We start from the raw sequence: 23,203 nt of genomic DNA, 5'->3' as shown, positions 1-23,203 counted from the left end.
ATTTTGTTATCTTGAACTAAAATATAAATTATTGAACAATTTATTTCCTATTAATTTGTATTACTCGGAAACATGCAAATTAAATTCAGGTTTGTGTCAAATAGTATTTAATAGTAACAGTGAATCCAAAATCCTTCTCACCTGCGGACCAATCCAAATACTGATACCAGAGTAGTGTCATTATGAAATTGATAGGTTTTCAGTTTTTCTTTTATTCAGTTTGTCTTCAATGTTTTTTGCAAATATCTGTTTTTGTTGTGCTGTGGAAATATATAGTTCTAATTATACATTATAATATTAAACAGGTTATATAGCAAGTTTTAACAGGGGGCGATCACTATTTCACACAGGGACGTGTAGGTTTGGATTTTTTTCTCCTTTAATAAAAACTTTCATTTAAAAACTGCATTTTGTGTTCAGTTGTGTTCTCATAAACTGAGATTTAATTAGTTTGATGATCTGAAACATTTAAGTGTGACAAACAAGCAAAAAAAAAAAAAGATATCAGGAAGGGGGCAAGCGCTTTTACGCCACTGTAAATAAAATTATAACAAAGTCATACTCTCCAATATGATATAAAATCCACAACAAATTGTCATATTATCAGGGCAAGACCAGCAGCCCTATGACAGCGAGATCAACTACCACCACCTCACTGTTTTCAGTCACGTCAAGAATCAAGAATCACGTCAAGAAAGTAAACTTAAATGTTCATTTATCCCTTTCATTCATCATTTATATGTATTTATATGCATTTTTAGTTGTTTTCATTTCTGACACAAGCCGTCAAGCATAATTCTTTTTTTTTTTTTTTTTTTTTTTTTTTTAAGTGAAGGTATGACATTTCTTATGGATTAATGGCAAATGTGTTTAAAAGACAGCATTTCAACAAAAACTACAAATGTAGGAAGTGTGGTCTAACTTGAGAAAGAGCTGGGATTTGGCCTCCATCAGCTCCACCCCATCTCCCTCCTCAGGTTGCAGAGGAAGACCAGCAAGCAGAGACACAACTGCCTCCATACTGGCTTGGTCGAGGTCCCTGGAAATGACGCAGAGAAACACAGGATCTATGTTACACATCCTTGTGAAACACTCAGACATTGTGCTCAAAACCATGTGTACCTCGTCAAACACTTGATGTCATCATCAGCTGCTTGATTGGAGGTTCCCATCACCCAGTCTGTCAGGTATTCGACCATCTTGTTCCTGAAACCAACATAACATTAATAATGGCAACTGTGTAAAAGCATAATTTTGAAATGAGACACATTTGCCTGAGGAAGCGTTGTCTTTCCATAACACAACATGCGCATCCCTCACTCACAGTGCAACCAAAAATAACAAGTAACATGTGGAACACACAATGTAATAACTGCACTAGACTGACTATGCAGGTATCAAAACACTAACACACTAATATACATGCAAAAAATACTATTTTATCCTCATTTATAATCCGCAAGGCATGTTGGGTAACTTCCTGTTGGGGAAGTGTGCGTGTGGGCTTCCCAGCATGCCTTGCAAGTTAATTTTTAAAATAAAATAGTAATGCTTTGCATGTATAATGGCGCTTATTATAATGGTGTTTATTTCAATACACCCATAGTCTGTGTGGTACGGTTACATTCTGTGTTCCACGTGTATTAATTGTTGTGTTGCTTTTGGCTGCACTGTGAATAGGGCAAACATTTGGGTTGATAATTGCAAGTATGCAGGGATGCACTGTAATAATATATTGTGTGTGAGCAACTGTGAAAGAAATTACCTGAACTTCATCTCCTGGCAAAAAGAAAGGTCATCACGCCTCTCCATCATGACTTCAACCAGCTGGCACAACTTGGTTTTGATTTGGATAGCATGGACCATGTTGCCAAGAATGCGTACATACCTGAAGAAAAAGAAATCCAACAGATGAATAAACTGCAAAGACATCTGCTGCCCTGAGCACCTCTGCAAAATTGACTGTAGTGAGCAAGTTTATTCTGACCTGACCAGGTTGAGCATCATGGTCTCAATGCTAGCCTGTCCCAGGTGTTCAGAACTGCCCTCTGTGTGGTTATCGAGCAGGTTCTTCATGATCGCAATAGTCTGCTCCACAAATTGCGTGTTTGTGTCATTGATAGGAACCTGGAAAGAAAGCAGTCACTGAATACGGTTCAGACATGTAAAGTAAATTCAGAGTACTCCACTTGCTCTAGTTCACATTTATTGTTTTAGCCTTATGCTAAAACATACAAATTTATTTATTAATTGAATAAACACTCCGGTCCCACAAGTTTTGGATGTATGAAACCTATTAATTAATTAATTAATAAACCAATTATAACAGTCATACAACAGGGTGTTTATTGTATCACTCACCGGACCCTGTGTCTCAAAAAATTTGCCAATGCTGTTCCGCAGCTTGTTGAAGAGCATGGGGTAAAGGGCAGGGCTAAGCTCCAGCCCAAGCAAGTCTTTGACATTGGTACGGACATGGAGGCCGACTCTGTCATGGCCACACACCAACAAGGCCAGTAGCCTGTCTAGAAAGCGGCTGACCGGTGTCTCACTGGAGGCTGATGAGGAGCAGGAGGCTGAAGCCAAAGGGTTGGAGATCTCACACGGGCCCATGGAGATCATTGAGTGCTTGCGTTCACTCATAGAGCTCATAGGTGGGCTATAGGTGGCTGGACCAGGGGTGCTGCGTTGCTGGAGACACACACCACCCAGGGCACAGAGGAAGCCTGTCATGTTGATCCACTCCTGCTGTTTAGTGAGAACACAGAAACAATCAGCCTTATAAGCTTTACGTCACCAGTGCAATGAAGTGCTAAAATCATTTTACCAGCTTTGTGTGGTATATCTGACACACAAACCCAGTCATTATTGCTGCTTGAAACACTACTTTAGTATTGACCATACAGGTGAAAATAAAGCTGAAATGCGTCTGTAGAATACCTACCTGCCCATCATCTGCCTTGTTTTTGGGAAAATTGAGAATCTGTTTTGTTGCCTGGTCCCATTTTGCACACGTGTCCTCCCAAGCCTGAGCGTGGAACCGTCACACACAAAGATTATCAACAGTGGTGGACAAAGACATTTACATTTTAACACTAACATATTTTTTTTTAAAGAAATTCAAATTAAATGTAAAATATATGTGTTATTTCATACTGATTAACATTATCCATAACACAGATTTAATTGTCATGCCTGTTTACAATTTTCGAAATACATTTAAAATTATTAGAGACCTCTGCACATGAAATAACACCCATATAGTCCCTTTTACATTGATATTACCCAATACAGTAGATAGAATCTGAGAAAATAAGTCATTTAAGACAAACAAAACTTGTGCTCATGTGTGTTACAGTAAATGTGTTCTGGTGATAGGAGGGACGCAGATTGGGTGGCGGACAGGAAATGACACAGGGGATTCAGAGTTGAGTTTTATCTTGTCGTGGGTTATGGCCGCAACAGTAGCCAATGTTATTATTATTATTATATTATTATTGTTGTGACTGCAATAAAAGCCTGTTGTGCCGGCGATCAAGTCTGGTTCTTTTCTCACCAAACAATTACTGACATCTAGTGACCAATGTAGAATACTAGAGTCCCAAATTAAATTTCCTTTTCAATTACTTATATTTGTATTTTAGTTAAATTAGCCATTTCTATGCTTGACGATGCTTAATTTAGGGGAAGAAATAGGTACAATTTGCTCAAATATACTTATTTTTGGAGTAATAATAGGCCGTTAACCATGAAACAGCATGACTTATTAATTAATATATGTTTGCAAAACCGTGATAGAGTGAAGCCGTAAAATTTGAACTCCTATGTGGCGAGGGACATCTGTAATCTCCAAGCAAAACATGAAGTTCACCTCAATGTTGCCTGGTGTGGGATGCTCAATCCTCCTAAGCAGGGCCATTACTCGCTTTTGCAGTGTGGACCGACCTAAGAATAGAAATTACACATTTATGATGGAAAAGATATCAATGCCAACAGGGTACCCCTTTGGATCAAATTGACTTGACTGACCTGTTCCCATCATGTTGCTGATGGACGCAAGTTCACTGAAAGTGGCATAGTTGGGCAGGATGGTTTGGACGGACACCTCGTCAGCAGCACTGCGGATGTCGGCCTCCTCACAGAGGTGGCGGAAACATGACATGGCAACTAACACTGCCTCTGTGTCCGGACTCCACAGGAACATGTAAAGACATACTTCAAGCTTGGTCTGTGCCTGCCTGCAGATAGGGATACCTCCACCCATGGTGGCACACTCCTGTAGAAGGACCATGGGTAGGCATTAGCCTCAGCAGACAGCATATTACTTTGTGGATCTTTTCAAGTCTATTTGTTATAATCATAGCGCAAGTAAAATAAGTATTTGATCACCTGCTGATTTTGTAAGATCATCCTTTAACAAAGATACTGTATGAGCAGTCCAGAATGTTTACGGTAGCTTTATTGTAACATGTTGAGAGAGACACGGGTATTTGCACATTTGCCAAAGTACAAATTTAAAGACTTCAGACCTTTACAAGACATTAAAATGGAAAAATGAAAAAAGATAATTATGACAACTTACAACTACAATTTGCACTTTCAAAAGAGTAATTTATTGAAAACAACAATTAAACTGGAATAGGCTGTTTATCAGCTGATCAAAAGTTTAAGACCACAGGCTATAAAAGCCAAAATCTGCTCAAAATGTTAATTTTCTGTCAGACATTCACACTGTCATGCCCTCCTGATGGCTACAACTAATAAGCTTTCTCTTTTTGAACGTGGTCGGATTGTCGAGCTGCATAACCAAGGCCTCTCGCAGCGTGCCATTGCTGCTGAGGTTGGGTGCAGTAAATCAGTCATTCTACATTTTTTTGAAAGACCCTGAGTATTATGGAACAAAAAAGTCAAGTGGTAGACCCAAAAAAAAAAAAAAAAAAATCACACCTGCACTGAGCCAGAGGATCCAATTGGCTGTCCATCAAGACACAGGACAGCCAATTGGCTGTCTTCGGCCCACATTAAGGCCCTTACTGGTGCCGACTGCAGCGCAATAACCATCAGACGGCATCTGCGGGAAAAGGGTTTGAAAAACAAAACAAATTCAAAGACCTCGTCTCCTTCAACGCCACAAAACTGCCCGTTTAGACTTTGCCAGGGAGCATCAAACATGGGACATTGAAAGGTGGAAAAAAGTTTTATTCTCTGATGAGAAAAAATGTAACCTTGACGGTCCAGATGGCTTCCAACGTTACTGGCATGACAAGGAGATCCCACTTGAGGTGTTTTCAGCACAGTGGAGGGGGGGGGGGGTCCATCATGATCTGGGGTGCTTTTTTATTCAGTGGAACACTGGAGCTTCAGGTGGTGCAGGGTCATCAAACGGCGGCTGCTTACGTGCAGATGTTGCAGTGGGCATCCCTCATGACCGAGGGCCCTCGGCAGTGTGGTAACAGCTGGGATTTTCAACAGGACAGCGCTGCTGTTCACAATTTTCACTTGACGAAGGACTTCTTCAGGGAGAATAAATTCACTCTTATGGACCATCCTGCATGTTCCCCTCATTTAAATCCCACAGAGAACATTTGGGGATGGATGGCAAGGGAAGTTTATAAAAATGGCCATCAGTTCCAGACAGTTGATGCCCTTCGTGAAGCCATCTTCACCACTTGGAGCAATGTTCCCACTATCCTCCTGGAAACACTCGCATCAAGCATGCCCAAACCAATTTTTTAAGTGATTAATGAGAACGGTGGAGCTACTCATCACTGAGTCCTACTGAGAACATTTTTTGTTCTGGTTTGGAGACTTTGTTGTTTTTTGAGCGATGGTCTTACACTTTTGATCAGCTGATAAACAGCCTATTTCAGTTTAATTGTTGTTTTCAATAAATTACTTTTTCAAAGTGCTTTTTGTCTCACTCCCCATTCTTGTTTTTGCATATTGCAGCTCTACTTTAAAACCTCATTAAGACCCAAATGTGCAAACTGCAAATTCTAGCAATTTTTCAACTGGTCTTAAGATTTTGAGGAGAGTATATAAAATATATAAAAGTTGTGGATTTTTTGTTTTTTCCCCCTCACATCCTGTCTTTTGGTTAAAATCAGCATCAAATACTTGTTTTCCCCACTGTGCATAACTGGTGTGGAGCAATCACATTACAGTCATTCTCTGGCTAAGCTGCACACATGCATGTGTTGGTCACCGCAGTCATACATAAATGGTACCTTGTTCTTGAGGAGAAACTTATTCCTGCAAATTAGGATCTCTCTCAGCCACTTAAGAACTTCAGTCCCATTGACCATCTGCTGGCCGATCAGCTTGCGACAGATGAGAAACAGCACCTGTGAACTTATGGAGTAAGAAATGGGTTTTAAATTAAATGCTGTGGCTGTTGACCATGCAGATAAGATCATGATATACATTTCTTCTCAATATTGGCCCCAAGTATCTGTATCAAGTAGGGATGTCCTGATCCGATATTGATATCGGAACGATAGTACCAAAAAAAGAAAAAAACAATATATCGGCCTGCATCTCAAATTTTCTGATATTGGCACTCCGATACAAGCAGTCGATTCCAGACTCCAACCCACCGCATCAATCCAGCACTGACCGGATAAAACCCATGTGATCACAATAACGTTTGCTAGCGTGCTAACAATGTAGCAAGGAACGGGAATGATGTCGCCATGTGGCAGTAAAAGGACGTGGCAGCTGAGTGCAATACTTGCTGTTCACAGGTTTCACAAGTAGCGGCACACAACTGAAAAGCTTAATGCTACCAACCTCATCGCAAACATGAATCGGCCTCACACGGGAAACTCCAACAGGATGACAAAAAGTCATTAGCTACAGTATAACAGAAAATAATGAAAGGTTTGAGTACCTTTGTGTTTCTATTTTCTTGTGTCACCGCTCCAATTAGTATTAATGTCGTCACATGTCACTCAATTGCAATGCTAACAGCTTCTTTTCGGTATGTGTTAAAACATGTATATAAAATATACATCATATACTTTAGGGCAGCTCACCGGTGCTTTTGAACCTAATTATTATAAACATAATGTATGACCAGGATGGTCAGATGGGCCATGTCACAGAGAATCCCCATTTATTATAACGCCCTCTTTCCACACACACAATGCAAAGTACCTGATATCCCAGAAAGTCTCGATAGGGGCATCAGGATTCCACTGCTCAATGGTCTCTGGCTGGTGCAGCACTAAAAGAGCCTACACAGAGACAAACAGATGGGTAGGATAAGTATACAAATGACGGCTGTCAAAAATAGCGCGTTAACGGCGGTAACTGATTTATTTCATTAATAACGTAAACGTTTTTAGCGTAATTAAAGCATAAGCATCATGTCAAGCCACACCTCTGTTATGACGGCAGACGGAAACATAGTGTTGTCCCCCCACACAGTCACACAGAGTATGACGCTCTTTTATAACGTTATTTTGTACGACCTTAACACATCAATAGCAGTGCAATTCCAACACCATACATGTATCTCCAACTCACCAACACGTCTCGAGTCCTCCTCGAAACGACACTTGCTCATTGTTACGAGACAACATGATGCATTCAAAGACAAAATCACAACGTCTTTCTTATGCATGTGAAAAACATTAAGTAGATATTTTTAACGTAACTCTTACAGCGGAAGTACTTGAGATAAAGTAGAATATAATTCAGGATGATGGGATTTCTGATATAACACAAACCGTATATTACGCTAATATATTGTACTAACATAAGCATTCAACACTTTGTAAATGGCAATTCACACCGGTGCACACGTGCCATCTGATCATAACTAGCATAAGTGGGGCATTCATCAAGGTTTTCTGATGAAAACTGAATAAAAAGTGGTGAAAACTCTGATACATAAAAGACAAACCGCTGTTTGTCCTTGGCAAATGGCTGTGCTCTGTATTTCGCTTTGATGCAAAACAAAATACAGTGGACCCTTTGCATGACTGGTAATGTCTTAGAAGCATTAAATGTGCAGTAAAAATGAATTCAGTCCCAAACCTCCATGGCTTCCTGTGAGAGCTGTGTGGTGTTGGTCAGAGGCACAAGTTGCACGAGGCCAATGATGAGCTCAGCTGTGGTGCTCTCTGGAGCTTGCTTCACTGGGTTCTACAGAACAACAATACATAAAAATAAGCCAAATCAGACAAAAAAAAAAAAGGCTATTTGATATGAATGAATACAACAGAGATGATCATATCAATCCATGTGACATGAATGCTGACGCAGACTCACATGCAACATGAGCTTGGGGTCAGCATGGATGAGCTTGACTAGAGCAAGGAGGAGGCACTTGTAACTTCGAGTGTCCAGATCTGTGGCTTTCTCTTTGAACTTAAGGCTCGTTGTCATCTTCCCTTTGAAAGTCAGACTCTGAGAGAGACAACAAAATAAGACATAATGCGTCAGGAAATAATTTATTGATGATGACGTAATATAATACTAAAGCTTGACCTAAAGAAACTTAATGCAGGCGGTCCTGGTGTTAGGTTTCGTGGTTACATCGCGCGTCTATAAATTATTAATACTGTACACAAAAAAAAAGAACTAGTTACGTGAAAGCGGCGGAAGATTACGCAGTTATTAGGGATGTCACAAGATTAAAACGTGGTGATATTTCTCGTTTGCAGAAAATTTGTCTCGCAAAAACAGGGAAGCCAGGAGCCAATCAGACTGAACTATGGCATCGCTACTATGAATGATAATACACGTAATATGGAAATGCAGGCAGGATTGGAACAGCACATTAAGTGCTCTACGCACACTATACATCTTGCAGTCCAAGCGACATTGGTGTTCCCTGCGTCACTCGGCGGGTGCTTCTTTTTTTTTTTTCCCCAATGGAGTTCAACAGATGCGGCGATGTAATGTCCAGGCAGAAGCTGCAGTAATTCTATATTTGATCAAAAGTACTTTAAATTTGATCAAATGTTAAGTCATATGCAGCTCAAAGCACAATCTCTGTATATGACTTCTATCAAAACATGATACTAGCGTACATTTCGGGCTACTTCCGACTTATTCACTACTGCCTGGTTCGGCATGCTAAGCATGGGCACTGTAGTTCTTTAGCGTGAACATAAAAATAATCTACTGCTTAGGTTCCCAAAGTGGGATACAAGTACCCACAGGGGTGTATAAAAATTAAAAACAATTAGCGCTTAACACTCACAATTACAAGTGCGGCTGAACGCCCCACAGCGCAGGGGAAAACGGAGCAGAAAGGAGACGGAGCATGAAGTTGTTCATTGCTCTGTGTGCGTTATATGAACAAATAAGTTTGATGATTATTAAATAGTGTCACAACAGGCTGTTTTAAAACAGAAAGTGAAAGTCAAACTAGGAAATGAATGTATACCTAATTAACAATCTAAATGGTAAACCAGAAAAGATATGGAAAAAGAAATCATAAATTAGGGGTTTTCGGCAAGATTCAGATGGTTAATTGTATGAGAGAGTTCCGCGGCTTGATTTGTCTGAGGTTGAGAATAAAGAAAGATGCATTGTGGAATCCAAAATATAACAGAATGGAAGTTCTTACGTTTCTCAGGTTTTGGACAAGTGCGATACTACAGTGTGCATGTCTGATGCCGCTCACAAAGGTCCAGGGAATGCTCAGGTTGTTTTTGTGTATGCTCAGATACTTGAAAAATTGGGGGGAACATTGGTCATGTGTCCTCAATATGCCCAGTGACCAGAACCCTACATATGACTTGTCTTTCAATATTTTTTAAATAATAATAGCCCATAGTCAACCAGGAAACACCTACCATTTAATTAATACATTTTTTTTTTTAAAAGCAATAGAGTGAGAGCAATGTTCGAAACACAAAGTGGTGAGGGACGACTGTAATGCCGATAAACACTGGTTGCCTACTCGCTTCAATCCGCTCAAACGCTACACATGATAAATGCAGTATCTTTAAACGTGTGAAAGAAAAAGTGACAAGCAGGGATAAAAGTAAGGAGATGTGATCTTTATTACCATTTCACATATTTAATCATTTTATTACTGTATTTTATATGTCCTTCATGTGGTCTGTGTACAGTGTGACTGAGAAGTTCATTTAGGTATAAGTTCTGACTTACACTAAAACTCCACTTAGCATCGCTGTGGTAGGAACAGAACTCCCTGTGTGCATATTTTCTACTAAATATTACTAGTTCAATGAAGCTCTTATTTTTCTCTACTTTGTCAGGGATAAACTGAAAAAACGTTTTACGTAAGGAATTTAAAAGATATGGATCTTGACCAGAAACTCAGAAGAAACTACAGCACATGATATACAGTAGTCTGGAGTCGTTCTTGGGCCTTCTATTGTGAAATGTAACTGTGGAGGAGCGATTAGAATACAGTCTGCGAGACTGTGCGAGTGCATGTGTGCCGTTTGTCTCCGTGTTTGTAAACCTAGGGGAAACATACTGTAGCTTGTATCAGAGAAAATACAATACAGTCATAATTGCTGTATTTGCCCTGATCATTGGACACTCACTGGCGTCATTCGTAGAGGAGCATGGGTGCCAACGCCTTGGATGACCCGGTTGAGGGTGTCTGAGAACATAAAACGGAGCTCCCCAGAGTAGCAATAGACAGCATCGATCTTGGGCCACCAGTCCAGATGAGACTGAAAGAAGAAAAAGCAAAGCAGTGAAAAGTGAAGTCAAGTCATGCAAGAAGCAAAATATACTTGTATATATACTGTATATATAGAATATATTGTATATTAACATCACTCTCAGGAGACTTACATTAGTGATTATTCTGTGCAAGGAGTTGACCAGGACAAAGTGGAAGGTAGAGGGCGAAGAAGAGGTTAAACAGACCTTCACAAAAAATAAGAACAACAGATTTCTCCGTCAGTTGTGTTATAAATGAGAACTAACAGCAAACAAACACGGCCTGAAGTGGCAGCATAATTTTGCTTCAGGGAACTCCCTATACATGTGAAATACAATTATTTTAAAGTCATTGTGGTAAAAGCAAACTGACAGTATGCATGAATAATGTAAAATAACTAATTAGCTTTATTCTATTCTACCTTAAAGTGCTGGTTGTTGTGAGGATTGATGCGGAAACAGGAGACAAAACAGTCCATCATCAGCTCAACGTCCGCATTCTGGCTGCCTGCCCCCCGCCAGAAGGGCTTAGCTGGGTTGAACAGCAAAGCCTTGTGGGACAAGGTGTCAAAGGTTAAAATGAAACACAATCCTTGTAATTACACTTCAATTTTCTTCTGCATTTTAGACAGCCCAGATCTTAAGCATCCTAATTTCGGTGCTCATACTTTATATGAATCTGCGGTAACAGTGCGGGAATGAGGGAACACCACTGAGAACAATGATTTCAAAGGTCAAACAATTCAACACTGTATGAAAACATATTGAATTTTATTCGGACTGAAGACTACATTGCCACAGGAGGTAATGTGAGTGACTGGTATCAATACCAACCAAGAAGTGGTATAAAGTAGAGGAAACTATTCATTCAAGAATACGTAATTCAATAAGCTGGTCAAGTGGCAAGACTGAGATTCATGATGCCTACGACAAAGAAAAGATCCTTTTACCATCTGTCTGTTTGATTTCAGGACTTCATGTTCATTTGTCTGAATGAAATAGAACCTCGGTTTTCGTCATGAATCCATTCCAAAAATACATCTAATACGTAGAATGCTTGAACACATCATCGCAGAGCGCACAATGCTTATTAGGAGGAAGAAAGGAGACATATACAGTGCATTCAATAAACAAATAGAAACCACACACAACGTTTCCCGGTTAGAATTGTGTTCCAATTGTTAAAGAACCACTATCTATTCTTTAAAGAGCCACCAATGTGTGGTTGCTTTGTTGTGGCACTCGATTCTGACTGTTAGTCGCACAGTATGACGGTATGATAACTGAGACCGTGTACAAAAACAGAGACACTTGACAATAATTTTCTCCGAAAACTGAATCCTACGAAAATCAGGGAGCTACGAAAACCGAGGTATCACCGCTGTGAACTATCTGGAAAGTCCTAATATTTACTATCGCACATTTTTATCTTTTTCTTTTACTATTAAGAAGTTGGTAACCTGATGGACACATGCGGTTGTTGACATAACTGAAAATAGCCAACTCCTCGCACACCGATTTGTGACTTAAACGTTCTCCTCCATTTATGCAAAATTGAAATGGGTGCATTTTGTTAACTGTGAAAAGGGCGATGAGAACTCTTACGCCACAGCTTTGAAGGTAAGTGGCAGCTCTTTTCCTGTTAGCCGTACCACCCTCCTTCCTTTTTTTTTTTTTAATTAATTTTGAAATAACCATAAATCTACTGTTATAACAACACACGCATGATAATGATGAAGTTAACAATACTACAATATAAATTGAATAAGTACAGCCTGCCTCAAATTTTATGTCGACAAATGGGGTGACTATGTATTTCGATGTCGGCTAAACTTTTGAGCAGCAAGAACACGGTGGACCAGAACTTGATGAATTGTTCATCATAGATGGGTTGTTACAGGTTAAATGGGTTCTACTGTATCAATAAAAGAGGTAGGATTCTACTGCAGGAGCCGCTTCTTCCTACTCCTTTTCAGACATGTTGAATTGTACGAGTGTCAACATGTGATGTACTTTAAAGTAACATTGATAAGCATGTTTGAAATAGGCTAAATCATTATCATTACCATTTTTATTGACTTTTCTCTGAGAATGTGAAATTTTTTGTAAACAAAATTATTTGTTTTTTCTAGCAGTAATCGGCATCAAATAAAGAGTACTCATGCTGTCCAAGAACAAAGAGCGAAAAGAAAAAATAAAAGAAGTGCATTCAGACCTTGAGATCTATGACAATCGACTGGACCAGAAGAAAAATGGTTGAGTGATCCTCCCAGTTAATGTAAGTGGAGGCTTTACATAGTTTGACACAAGCAATAGCAGCACTCTCCATCAGCTGCTTGCTACCACCCTGACCGGCTAAAGCTTTCCGTAGACTGTCCAAGAACAGTTTCTGCAGACACAACAGGAAAGACAAAGAAAGCAGTCAGTCAGTCTATAGACTCGAGTGCACTTTCATTTGTCCCCGACCACTCCCTCCGGCATCCCTCCAACACTGCTTCTTCCCCACCCCAAACACCACTCCCACTTCCACCTTGTTTGCCTTGCTATCCTCCACTGTGTCTTTAGAGATGGTGTGTGTGATCTCTGGGCAGAGGATGAGGAGGATGATCTGAAGTGGCCACACTGCAGCCTTCCTCTTGGCACTCTCTGCAAAGTTGTCCACCAGGTCAAACAGTTTCTCGGCAGCTTCTACAAAAACAACACAAACGCATTGAAAGGCAGCAATATCCCTGTCAAATACTGTGGAACATGATATTATCCATTGAAATCTATGCATTTGTACTTTATAGGACGTGTTTGCTCGCAATTCAAAACATGGCTGAGTTCTTGGTGGAAAAACCTTTTGTAGCAAGCACAGCGGTCAGATGTTTCTTGTAATTAGTCACCAGGTTACACACATCTCAGGAGGGATTTTGGTCAGAGAAACAGCCAAAGCAGAATGTTCCCACCTCCATGTTTGAGGGATGGTGTTGTTGGATTCGCATTCAGCATTTCTCTGCCTTCAATTGTCGACTTGATGCCAAAGAGCTCAATTTTGGTCTCATATGACCACATCACATTCTCTCAAGCCTTGTCTCAATCATTCAGGTGTTCATTGCCAAGCTTCTGATGCGTCTGTACTGTGTTTTCTTGAGCAGGGGGACCTTGCAGGCACCGCAGAATCTCAATCCACTAGAGCAAAAGGCATTACTAATGCTTTTCTCGGTGACTGTGCTCCCAACTCCCTTCAAATCATTACCCAGCTCCGCCCTCGCAATTTTGGGATGGTCCCTCACCTTTCCCACAACCATCCTTTCACAACAAGGATAAATCTTAAATGGTGCTCCAGAGCAAGGGCAATTTACCATTTCTTCCACTTCCAAATGATTGCGCAAATAGAGGTCTCTTTCTTACACAGCTTCTTGTTGACAGTCTTGTACCCCGTTCCAGTCCTGTGCAGGTCTACATTCTTGTCTCTGAGCTCCTTTGACAGCTCTTGGTCTTGCCCATGGGGGTGGAGATGTTTGAATGAAAGAGTTTCTGTGACAGGTGTCTTATCTACAGTACATAATGAGTAGAGATTAGGAGTTCTTTCCTAAAAGGGACAGGACTCATTTCTGTGCTTCATGGTCTATGGTATCAGATTGCTTGCTTTTTGGTAGACGATGAAATACTTCACTTCATCTTTCCATATATTGTTTTTCTGGAAGGTTCACCGCTTTCCAGAGAGGAAGACTCAAGCACTGTCTGAGTGACCATCAGGTTCTTCGCCTCTTCCCTGACTCAGGCCCATTTGTCCTGATTTCCAGGTCTAGGAAGAGTTCTGGTGGTTCAGAACTTCTTCAATTTACAAATGATGGAGGTCACTGTGCTTGGGACCTTTGACGTAGTAGACATTTTTCTGTACCTTTCCCCAAATTTGTGCCTGGGAAAAATTCTGTCTTGGAGGTCTACAGACAATTTCTTTGACTTTGTAGTTGCTTTGTGCTCTGACATGCACCGTCAACTGTGGGCCCTGATTAAGACAGGTGTGTGCGCTTCCAAATCACATCCAATCAACTGCATTTACAACAGGTGGACTCTAATGGATCGATCTCAAAGATTATCAATGGAAACAGCATGCAAGGCTGAAACTGAATACGTAAGCACATTCGTGGTTTCCTACGTTTTGTATTTATTACATTTGGGGGGAAAAACAGAACTTTTCATGTCATTATGGGAGAAAATGAACTATTCCCTTTTGTTTTATTGTTTCCCTAATTTGTAAATCATTCTACTGCGGTTAATAAAAAATAATCTGTTGTCTTTTTACCTGCCATATCTGCTTGAGGACGTTGGTAGAGCATGGTGAATTCATCTGGATAATTCTCTACCCAGTTCCAAAATGCCTGCCAAAAAGTCACAAAAATAACAACAAGAAAGAATAAGAACATGCACACAGATGAGCAAGCAGTGCAGAAATGAACTGACAATTGACATTAGTGTCTCCTTCAGTTCCCAAACAGAATAATCGTTGCAGAGACTCCTCAGGTGACAAAACAAAATTAATATTAGCACAGTCTGAAATGTGATGCAAAAATGTGCATATTGGAGGTCTAATAATACTAATAGTAATACTTCAGCGCAATCATGTTTACATAGTAAAACAGTTGACTTGACAGGCACAATTACCAGGATTACACTAAAAATCCACTAGGCACTATGGCACTAGTAATGGGCGACTCAATCAATATAATCTTAGCCTACGATAGAGATTTTAATCTGCGACCCAAAATTGAGGGACAAGCTCCAACAAGCTGCAAAAGGCTGCAACATGTAATAACTAAACATGACTGAAAACAAATGGGAGGAGCTGATGAAAAAGACCAGTCGAGTCTCAATCATTTGGACTTGAACCCGTCCGACCATAGCAGAAGTACTCTATGTACTCTATCCTCAATTTTGGCAAAGATCAGTAATATGCCCAATATGTTTTACCCTCTCAAAATGTTGCTGTTTACTTTTCACCTGAGAAGACACAATTTTTCTGTTCATTGTATCTTTTGTGTAATTTGAGCAAAAATAAAATAAAAATGTACAGCTTTTCGCACTGTTTTGCACTTTTTACTGTCTGTTGCACAGCACTGTTGAAAGAAAATTTTAAACTGGACATATTTACTGTAGTAGACGTATGTGTGCCTTATACTGGAAGTATTTCCTTTATTCAAATAATTAATTTATTTTATTGAAATAAGCACAAACTGTTGCAGGCCGATAGAAAAGTCTAATGATTCTGAAGAAAATAAAACATTGAACTTACCTTTTCTAAACTGTTGATGACTGCCAGTTGTGCAGGCTTTTTAAGTGCTTTAAACTTGAGAACAGTTTCTATAAGCCAACAAAAATACAGCAACTTTAAGAAATTAGGATGCAACCAAGAACCAAGTCAAGTATACCGTATTTTCCGGACTATAAGATGCTTCGAAGTATAAGTTGCATCAGTCAGAAAATGTCAATAAGAGGAAACAAACATATACAAGTTGTATTTATCTGTATTTATGATACGATCAGAGCAAGCTTTTTTTTTTCTTGATATACTATACACATATATAAGTAGGAGTGTCACGGCACCGCTCCTTAAAACATTAAATTCACAAGAGAAGAACAACACGGTGCCTTTTCAGTTAAGAAAGTGAGAACACTAGAGAGAAATGCATTCTGAAATACAAAATCTGAGTTGTGGACACCAAATTTTGTTAATATTCTGGTAAAAAAAAAAAAAAAAGCATATTCTGTTTGTTTGGGTTAAAATAAGCTTTGAAAATAAAAATGCTTAGCTCATGACAATTTTCATTTTGTACAAGGAGCTCTCACAAGAAAAAAAAAAAACATTGGAGACCACTGGTTTACACCACCAACCAACAAAACTAAAGCTATAGACGCTGAAGTAATTTTTGAAAGAATCTGAGTACAATAAAACGTACCTGTTAATAAATGTAACAAATGTCAGAATGTTCTTGAAGAAGACCACACATCCCGGTATGGGGAAACGCATCTAACAGCCATATTTTAACACCAGAACTTCAGTTTTGTATTCACAAATTTATTAAAATAAACTGAAAATCTATTTTAAAGTGCGTATTTAGTGAGTCAGTGGCTGACACAACAGCTAAAATCTCAAAGCTAGACATAATTAGTGTCGTAATGAAACATCATCGCTGTCTAAAATACCACATTTCTCAATCCACACAAGTATCACATTTATATAGTTGCACATTACTTACAGACACATTGACTCCAAGGCAGAAGCATATTAGACCATATCCCATAACAAAAAGTGTCCGATATGCTGTGTATCATTCAGTTTGTGTGCCTACCTGCGTCACAACAAGCTAAAGTCAATGAATTATTGCGGCCACTAGGTGTCACCAACCACCATTCCTCTTTCACTTAAAGGCAGCAGACGTTATATATTATGATATATAAATCACACCTAATTATAAAGGCCTAGAACAGGACAAACTACAAAAATAAGTGCAACTTGTAGTCCGGAAAAAGACGATATCTTTCCAGGGCTAAAAAGTATAACCTTGTAGTAGCTTCTTCAGCTTGGAGGAGTCTACATTGATGTACTGCATCAGCTCTATGTCATGAACATCCACATTGTCCTCCAAGCACACCGTCAGCTCCTGAAGCCTACGGAAACAAACATAAATCAAAGTATTTTGCAGCCCTCTGTATCATGTGTGCAATTTAACATGTATATCCAATGGATGCCTGCGGATTCCAGAAGAAGACAAGGGTGTGAGTAATCAATAGCAAATACGTAGTAGCAGGGTACCTGGTGGAAATGCGGCTGAAAACAGCATTGAAGTTGTTGCAGCTAAGAGAAAAGAGAACAGCTGAGGCAGAGGTCCGGAGTTCAGCTACATGCTGATGGCCCTCACGGTAAGTGTGGATAAAATGGCAGATCTCGGGCAAAAGCTGTTTGACCAGCATGGTCTCATCCAGGCGCAGGCAGTCTTTGGATTGCTACGAAAGAAGGGCAGGTGAGATTCATTTTCAGGAATTGTGTAATGTCAAAATCTGTCCACAAAACACAACATCAACATAAGCGGTTGTCGACATAACCAAAACCTTTGCTTGCACATTTACTTGTGACTTTGGCCATACACATGAAAATAACACCAAAAACAATGGATTTTTCAACCTACGGCAGTTTTTTGACCCGGTTTTACTACTTTCAATACTACAACACATGTTAACATAAGCGGACCCATTTCTTTAAAAAGTAATATAATTCCTAGTATATAAGACCAGGACTTGTTGAGCTAGTTGACAGATTGTTAACATAAGCAGGACCGACTTAAGCGAATTTCCCTGTAAAACTTGTTTAATGGCACAAGACAAAAGACAAAAGAAGAAAGAAAGAACTCACCCCAGCCAGGCACTTCTCCAATGTGTCCAGAATGATGAGCTGTGAGAGGTAGAGGTTTTTCTCAGATGCTTCCCCAAATATACGCTACAGTATGGAAACAAAAGCAGTCAATTAGTAGAGCAGTGGTTCTCAACTTTTTTTTTCTTTTTTAAAGTAAGGTACCCCCTGTGGAAAAATTGTTCTCCCCCAGCCCAAGAAAAGGATTTTTGGATGGGAAAAAAAGATGTGATACACAGCGTTGTAACATCAGTACCTAATTTATTACTGTCCAAAACTCATCTGTAGTGGTCTTGTTTGAAACAATTGGAAATAGAAACACATATACACATATAACACATACAAAATAACTTTAATTGTAAACAAAGAAATCCATTCATCCATCCATTTTCTATGCCGATTATCCTCATTCGGGTCGCGGGGGTTTGCTGTAGCCTATCCCAGCTGACTTCGAGCGAGAGGCGGGATACACCCAGCCAATCGCAGGGTACAAATAGACAAACCACCAGTCACACTCACATTCATACCTATGGGCAATTTAGAGTGCTAACCAATTCCTAACATGCATGTTTTTGGAATGTGGGAGGAAACCGGACTACCCGGAGAAAACCCACGCAAACTCCACACAGGGATGCCCAACGGAGATTCGAACCCAGGTCTTCCCCATCTCCTGACTGTGTGGCCAACATGCTAACCACTAGGCCACCGTGCGGCCTAAACAAAGAAATAATTCACTTAATTACGAATAAAGCTTTGTGCACATACAAGTAATATACAAAGCAAATCCATATGTGCATGGCTCAGATCAAGGGTACCCAAGTGTTACATTTAAAATTTTTAACTCGTGGATAGACCTTGGTAATGTTATCAACACAAACTTCAAACATTGCAAAACACACACCCAACATACCAGAGCTCGAGACATCTTCCATTTCTCATAGCAACCCTCCGAAGTTCATTCTTTCTTAAATGTAAAGTACATAACTCGGTGTCCGCTCGGTGTTAGACTTTTGTTCAAATAATCTTATTTTACTCTTTTATACACAAAAAAATCACTTTAGTTGCAGAGTTGAGTAATTATTCCATGAATATATACAATTGTAATCATCATGGGGTTTGTTTTTCCATGGAATTATGTTCTTCCAAATTTTCATCGGCAGGCGGACACGAAGGTTCTGTACTTTTCATTAATGATTACACAACAGTTTTTTTTTTACACTGAGAATATTTGAATAAAACACATTAGAAACCAATTTCAGACATTCCTTAATTCTAAGTAGAAATCATGACAAAATTATCAGAGAAAATATTGTTTATTTCACAACAAAAGTAGACATGCTTTACATGTAACATTTCAATGTCCAAATATAGACACTTTTTTACAACATAGTCGTGCTAGCGCAAAATAAAAACATGAACAGGCTTAATTTAGGGTTTGGTAAGCTTCCTCACTCTATAAACGTCAGAGTGATAGGGATAGTACACATTGTTAGAACAACAATTGCAAATACTACTTGAGTGAAGTTGAAGACAGCAAAGGGTACCCTTGATCTGAGCCCATGCACATATACAGTAAATTCCGGTGTACAGGCCGCAACCTTTTTCTTAAACTTCAAACCCTGCGATTTATACAGCGGTGCGCCTAATCTATGGCTAAATTCAAATCTCGCAAACTGGGGAGTACACTAACGGAGGTTCCACTGTATTATTTTTTTTTTACATTCTGTCTCTCAGTTACAATAAACCAACCATGAAAGTTCAACTGTTAATATCTTTCTTTGGCGGCACAGTTACAAACTCAACAGGAAATCAAGTACTACTTATTTCCCCTAGGGTATACGTATATAGACTGTTTTTTTAAATCTCACATCCCTATTTGAGAACCAGTGAACTAGAAAATGCAATTTTTTAAAAACTGAATATGAATGCTGGCTGAAGAGCACAAGCTGAGCTGACAGTCTGTCAAAATGTATTGAACAAGAAGAAATAGAGTGTGAGAATTTTATTGAAGAAAATGTGAAATTATAGATGAATTGGGAATTTGGAGAATGTGTACGTGAATAACCAACATGTCCTGAATGAGTTGAACATTTTCAGTTTGGAATGGTTGGAAAATGTCGAGAAATGTCAAAGCAGAAAGAATTCTGAGACTTTTGGTAACGGAGAATGTGGCAATACAGAAAAAGTTGATCAAGTTTGATAAATGACGAGCCTGGTCACGATAACAAATCTTGCTGGACGATAATTGTCCCACAAGTTATTGCAGATTTATTATTGTCAACATTGTTTTGAGATCATTATTTCATTAATGTAATAATATATGGCATAATAATGCAGGCCCACCTTATCAAAAGCAATAAACTTTAATTTCTCAAGAGTAATTGTAACATTGTAATTGGAATGTCAAGAGCTTTAAAAAAAAAAAATGAAACAAACATACTAAATAAATTTCAACAGACAAAAAAACAATGAACATAAAATCTTATTTTTGCAAAAATTGCACTTAAATAAAAATCACAGTCCATCGGAATATTTCTAATTTTGAATCAGTGTTACTTTTGTTGTTAAAAACAGAACAGAAATATAACCGGAAAATACTCTGAAGATTACATTGTGTGTCAATGCAGACATTGTGATTCACTTATTAACATTTTTTATGGGGCACGCTCTTTAGGTTTAATGGGGTGTAACGTTTTGTCCGAGTTTGGCTAAGTACATGTTTTGGATGCAGCAAAATACGTTTGATATGCTTGGGGAATCACGGCAGCCGTTTCGAAATGTTTATTTAATTGTCTTTGTCACAAAATGACGATGCACAAACGGGCTAAAATTGACATCGGGTTGTGTTTTATACACAACAGACACCAAGAAAGTATTTGAACGTGTTGCACACAACACAGACAGCTAGCAAGTGGTGCACTCGCTAGCATGTAGCAAAGAGACTTGATGACTGACAGTTGGATTCACTCATTCCGCTATAGAACCAACACGCCCGGATACTGAGACAGTAGGGATCTACTGTAATGCTTTCAACATTCATACAGTTAGTACAGAGCATTATGAAGAATCAAGACTGCTTTTGTATAGTGAGCGTCACAGCACTGTCACGGCTCCATTCATCAGCCAGACTGAAATTACTACACTGTGAAAGCAGACACACACATACACACACAGATATGCAACTGAGGTGAGCACAACAGTTTGTTTTTGTAGTGAAAAGTTGTGAAAAGTACCAGCAGTGTTGCCAAGAGCAACTTTGTCGCTGTATTCAGAACCTTTGAGCCTCTCTCTTTCAAAAAAGCGTCAAAACATCAAATCTAGGGAATTTTTCTTGTGTTATTGGAGATGTTCTTACTCTCCTCAACAAGCTGCGGGTGCTTCCTCCGGCCTCTCCCCTGTCCCCAAGCACTCATTGGCAGCCCAAGTCCTCACACAATAGTCCATCCCAGCTGCAGTCCGGTCAGGAGTTGCTTCCTCTGTTTAAAAATATTCACGTTCTACTGTATTGTTGGCTCCTAAACTTAACAACACACTTTTGGGTCACATTTGCGTGTCACAAGCACGGATAAAGGAGGCGGGTTGGAAGTTGATGTATGTCCACATTGATTAAGTCTGCTCTTTTAGTAATAAGAACACTGTGGACCAGGACTTGATGAGTTGATCGACATTAGAGCTGCAACAATTAATCCATGAATTGATGGTTAATCGATTATCCAATTGATCGACAGCTATTTTGGTAATCGATTAATCGCTCTTTGATTTTAAAATGTAAATATCCTCCAACTTCAACCTCTCAAATGTGAATATTCTTTCATTACCTTTAGGGCTGGGCAATATATCAATATCTGTAAAATATCAATATTTACATACGATATCAAAACCATCCATATCGTTAATATTGATATAGACTGGATTTGCACTGTATCTCCCTCATCCCTGCATGCAAGAGGAGGGAGGAGGGGCGGAGCAGAAGCCCGGCGGCTCCAGTCGAAGCGAGAGCGTATATGGCGGAAGAATTAGTAATCAAGGAATAAGCGTTTTTTTCATTTTTATTTTTTTTTATTTTTTGCATGATTGTCATACTTAAATCAAACAAATTTAAGTATTAGTCAGTGACAACACAACTGAACACAAAATGCAGTTTTTAAATTAAACCTTTTATTATTAAAAGGGAGAAAGAAAATCCAAACCTACATGGCCCTGTGTGCAGTGATGACCCCCCCGTTAAAACATAACTTAAATGAGATTAATCGAGAGCCATCAGTCTGAAAAAGGTTGGAAAGCCATTTCTAAAGCTGTGGGGAGTCCGGCGAACCACAGTGAGAGCCATTATCCACAAATGGCGAATACACGGAATAGTGGTGAACAGGTGAAGCAGGACAATGATCCAAAACACACCATTAAGTCCACCTCTGAATGGCTGAAGAAAAACAAAATGAAGAATTTAGAGTGGCCAAGTCAAAGTCCTGACCTGAATCCTACTCCGATGCTGTGGTATGACCTTAAAAAGGCGGTTCAAGCTGGACAACCCTCCAACGTGGCTGAATTATAACAATTCTGCAAAAGATGAGTCGGCCAAAATTCTTTAAGTGACTCACAGCACGTTATCACAATTCATCACGTTATCACTTGACCACTTGTTGCTGCTAAGGGTGGCCTAAACAGTTATTAATGTTTAGGGGGCAATCTGTTTTTCACACCACTGTTAGTCACCAAGAGAGTTTAGAACAGTGGTCTCAAACTCGCAGGCCGCGGGCCATTTGCGGCCCACCAAATCGTATCTTGCGGCCCGTGACTGGACATCAAAGAGTAGTGTAACTGCAGCCCGCAACATCCGGGCAAGCTCAGTGTTACTGGCATACTTACAGGGGCAAGTAAACACTAAACTAACAGTGGTGTTATCACATGGATGTATTGTGAATTGTATCGTATCGTGAGGTACCCTGAGATTCCCAGCTCTACTCCCAATACTGGATGCGGCCCAGCCTCACCCAAACGCTACCTCCACTGTCCCCCAGTGAAATTGAGTTTGAGACCCCTGGTTTAGAAAGTCGCCAGATTTAGTAAGAAAATTGCCAAGTTGGCAAAACCTACACATACGCGCTGCACTTCTGCTTGTTGAGTTTTGTTGTTGTAACATCCATCTATCCATTT

At 39.5% G+C, this 23,203-nt stretch overlaps 1 protein-coding gene across 3 annotated transcripts in view; it reads right to left on the bottom strand.

Annotated features, from left to right (window-relative positions):
- nf1a (neurofibromin 1a) overlaps positions 1–23,203 on the bottom strand; it is an 89,930-nt gene that overhangs the window by 53,976 nt on the left and 12,751 nt on the right. For 2 of the 3 annotated variants that reach the window (XM_054794049.1, XM_054794051.1), the window contains exons 3-24: positions 18,053–18,136; positions 17,456–17,646; positions 17,204–17,310; positions 15,935–16,002; positions 14,948–15,023; positions 13,187–13,344; positions 12,872–13,045; positions 11,079–11,207; positions 10,789–10,863; positions 10,533–10,664; positions 8,275–8,412; positions 8,041–8,148; positions 7,156–7,235; positions 6,228–6,351; positions 4,030–4,276; positions 3,872–3,945; positions 2,945–3,028; positions 2,362–2,748; positions 1,988–2,127; positions 1,766–1,888; positions 1,123–1,206; positions 923–1,039 (exon numbers count right to left, since the gene is read on the bottom strand). In XM_054794049.1, coding sequence (XP_054650024.1) covers positions 923–1,039; positions 1,123–1,206; positions 1,766–1,888; positions 1,988–2,127; positions 2,362–2,748; positions 2,945–3,028; positions 3,872–3,945; positions 4,030–4,276; positions 6,228–6,351; positions 7,156–7,235; positions 8,041–8,148; positions 8,275–8,412; positions 10,533–10,664; positions 10,789–10,863; positions 11,079–11,207; positions 12,872–13,045; positions 13,187–13,344; positions 14,948–15,023; positions 15,935–16,002; positions 17,204–17,310; positions 17,456–17,646; positions 18,053–18,136 — 2,900 coding nt within the window. The remainder of the gene's footprint in view (positions 1–922; positions 1,040–1,122; positions 1,207–1,765; positions 1,889–1,987; positions 2,128–2,361; positions 2,749–2,944; positions 3,029–3,871; positions 3,946–4,029; positions 4,277–6,227; positions 6,352–7,155; positions 7,236–8,040; positions 8,149–8,274; positions 8,413–10,532; positions 10,665–10,788; positions 10,864–11,078; positions 11,208–12,871; positions 13,046–13,186; positions 13,345–14,947; positions 15,024–15,934; positions 16,003–17,203; positions 17,311–17,455; positions 17,647–18,052; positions 18,137–23,203) is intronic. The other variant, XM_054794050.1, reaches the window with a different exon arrangement.

The sequence above is a fragment of the Dunckerocampus dactyliophorus genome, chromosome 12 (assembly GCF_027744805.1).
Source record: "Dunckerocampus dactyliophorus isolate RoL2022-P2 chromosome 12, RoL_Ddac_1.1, whole genome shotgun sequence".
Classification (NCBI taxonomy): domain Eukaryota; kingdom Metazoa; phylum Chordata; class Actinopteri; order Syngnathiformes; family Syngnathidae; genus Dunckerocampus; species Dunckerocampus dactyliophorus.
Note: the sequence above shows the minus strand (reverse complement) of the source record. Positions and strands in the feature narration are given on the sequence as shown.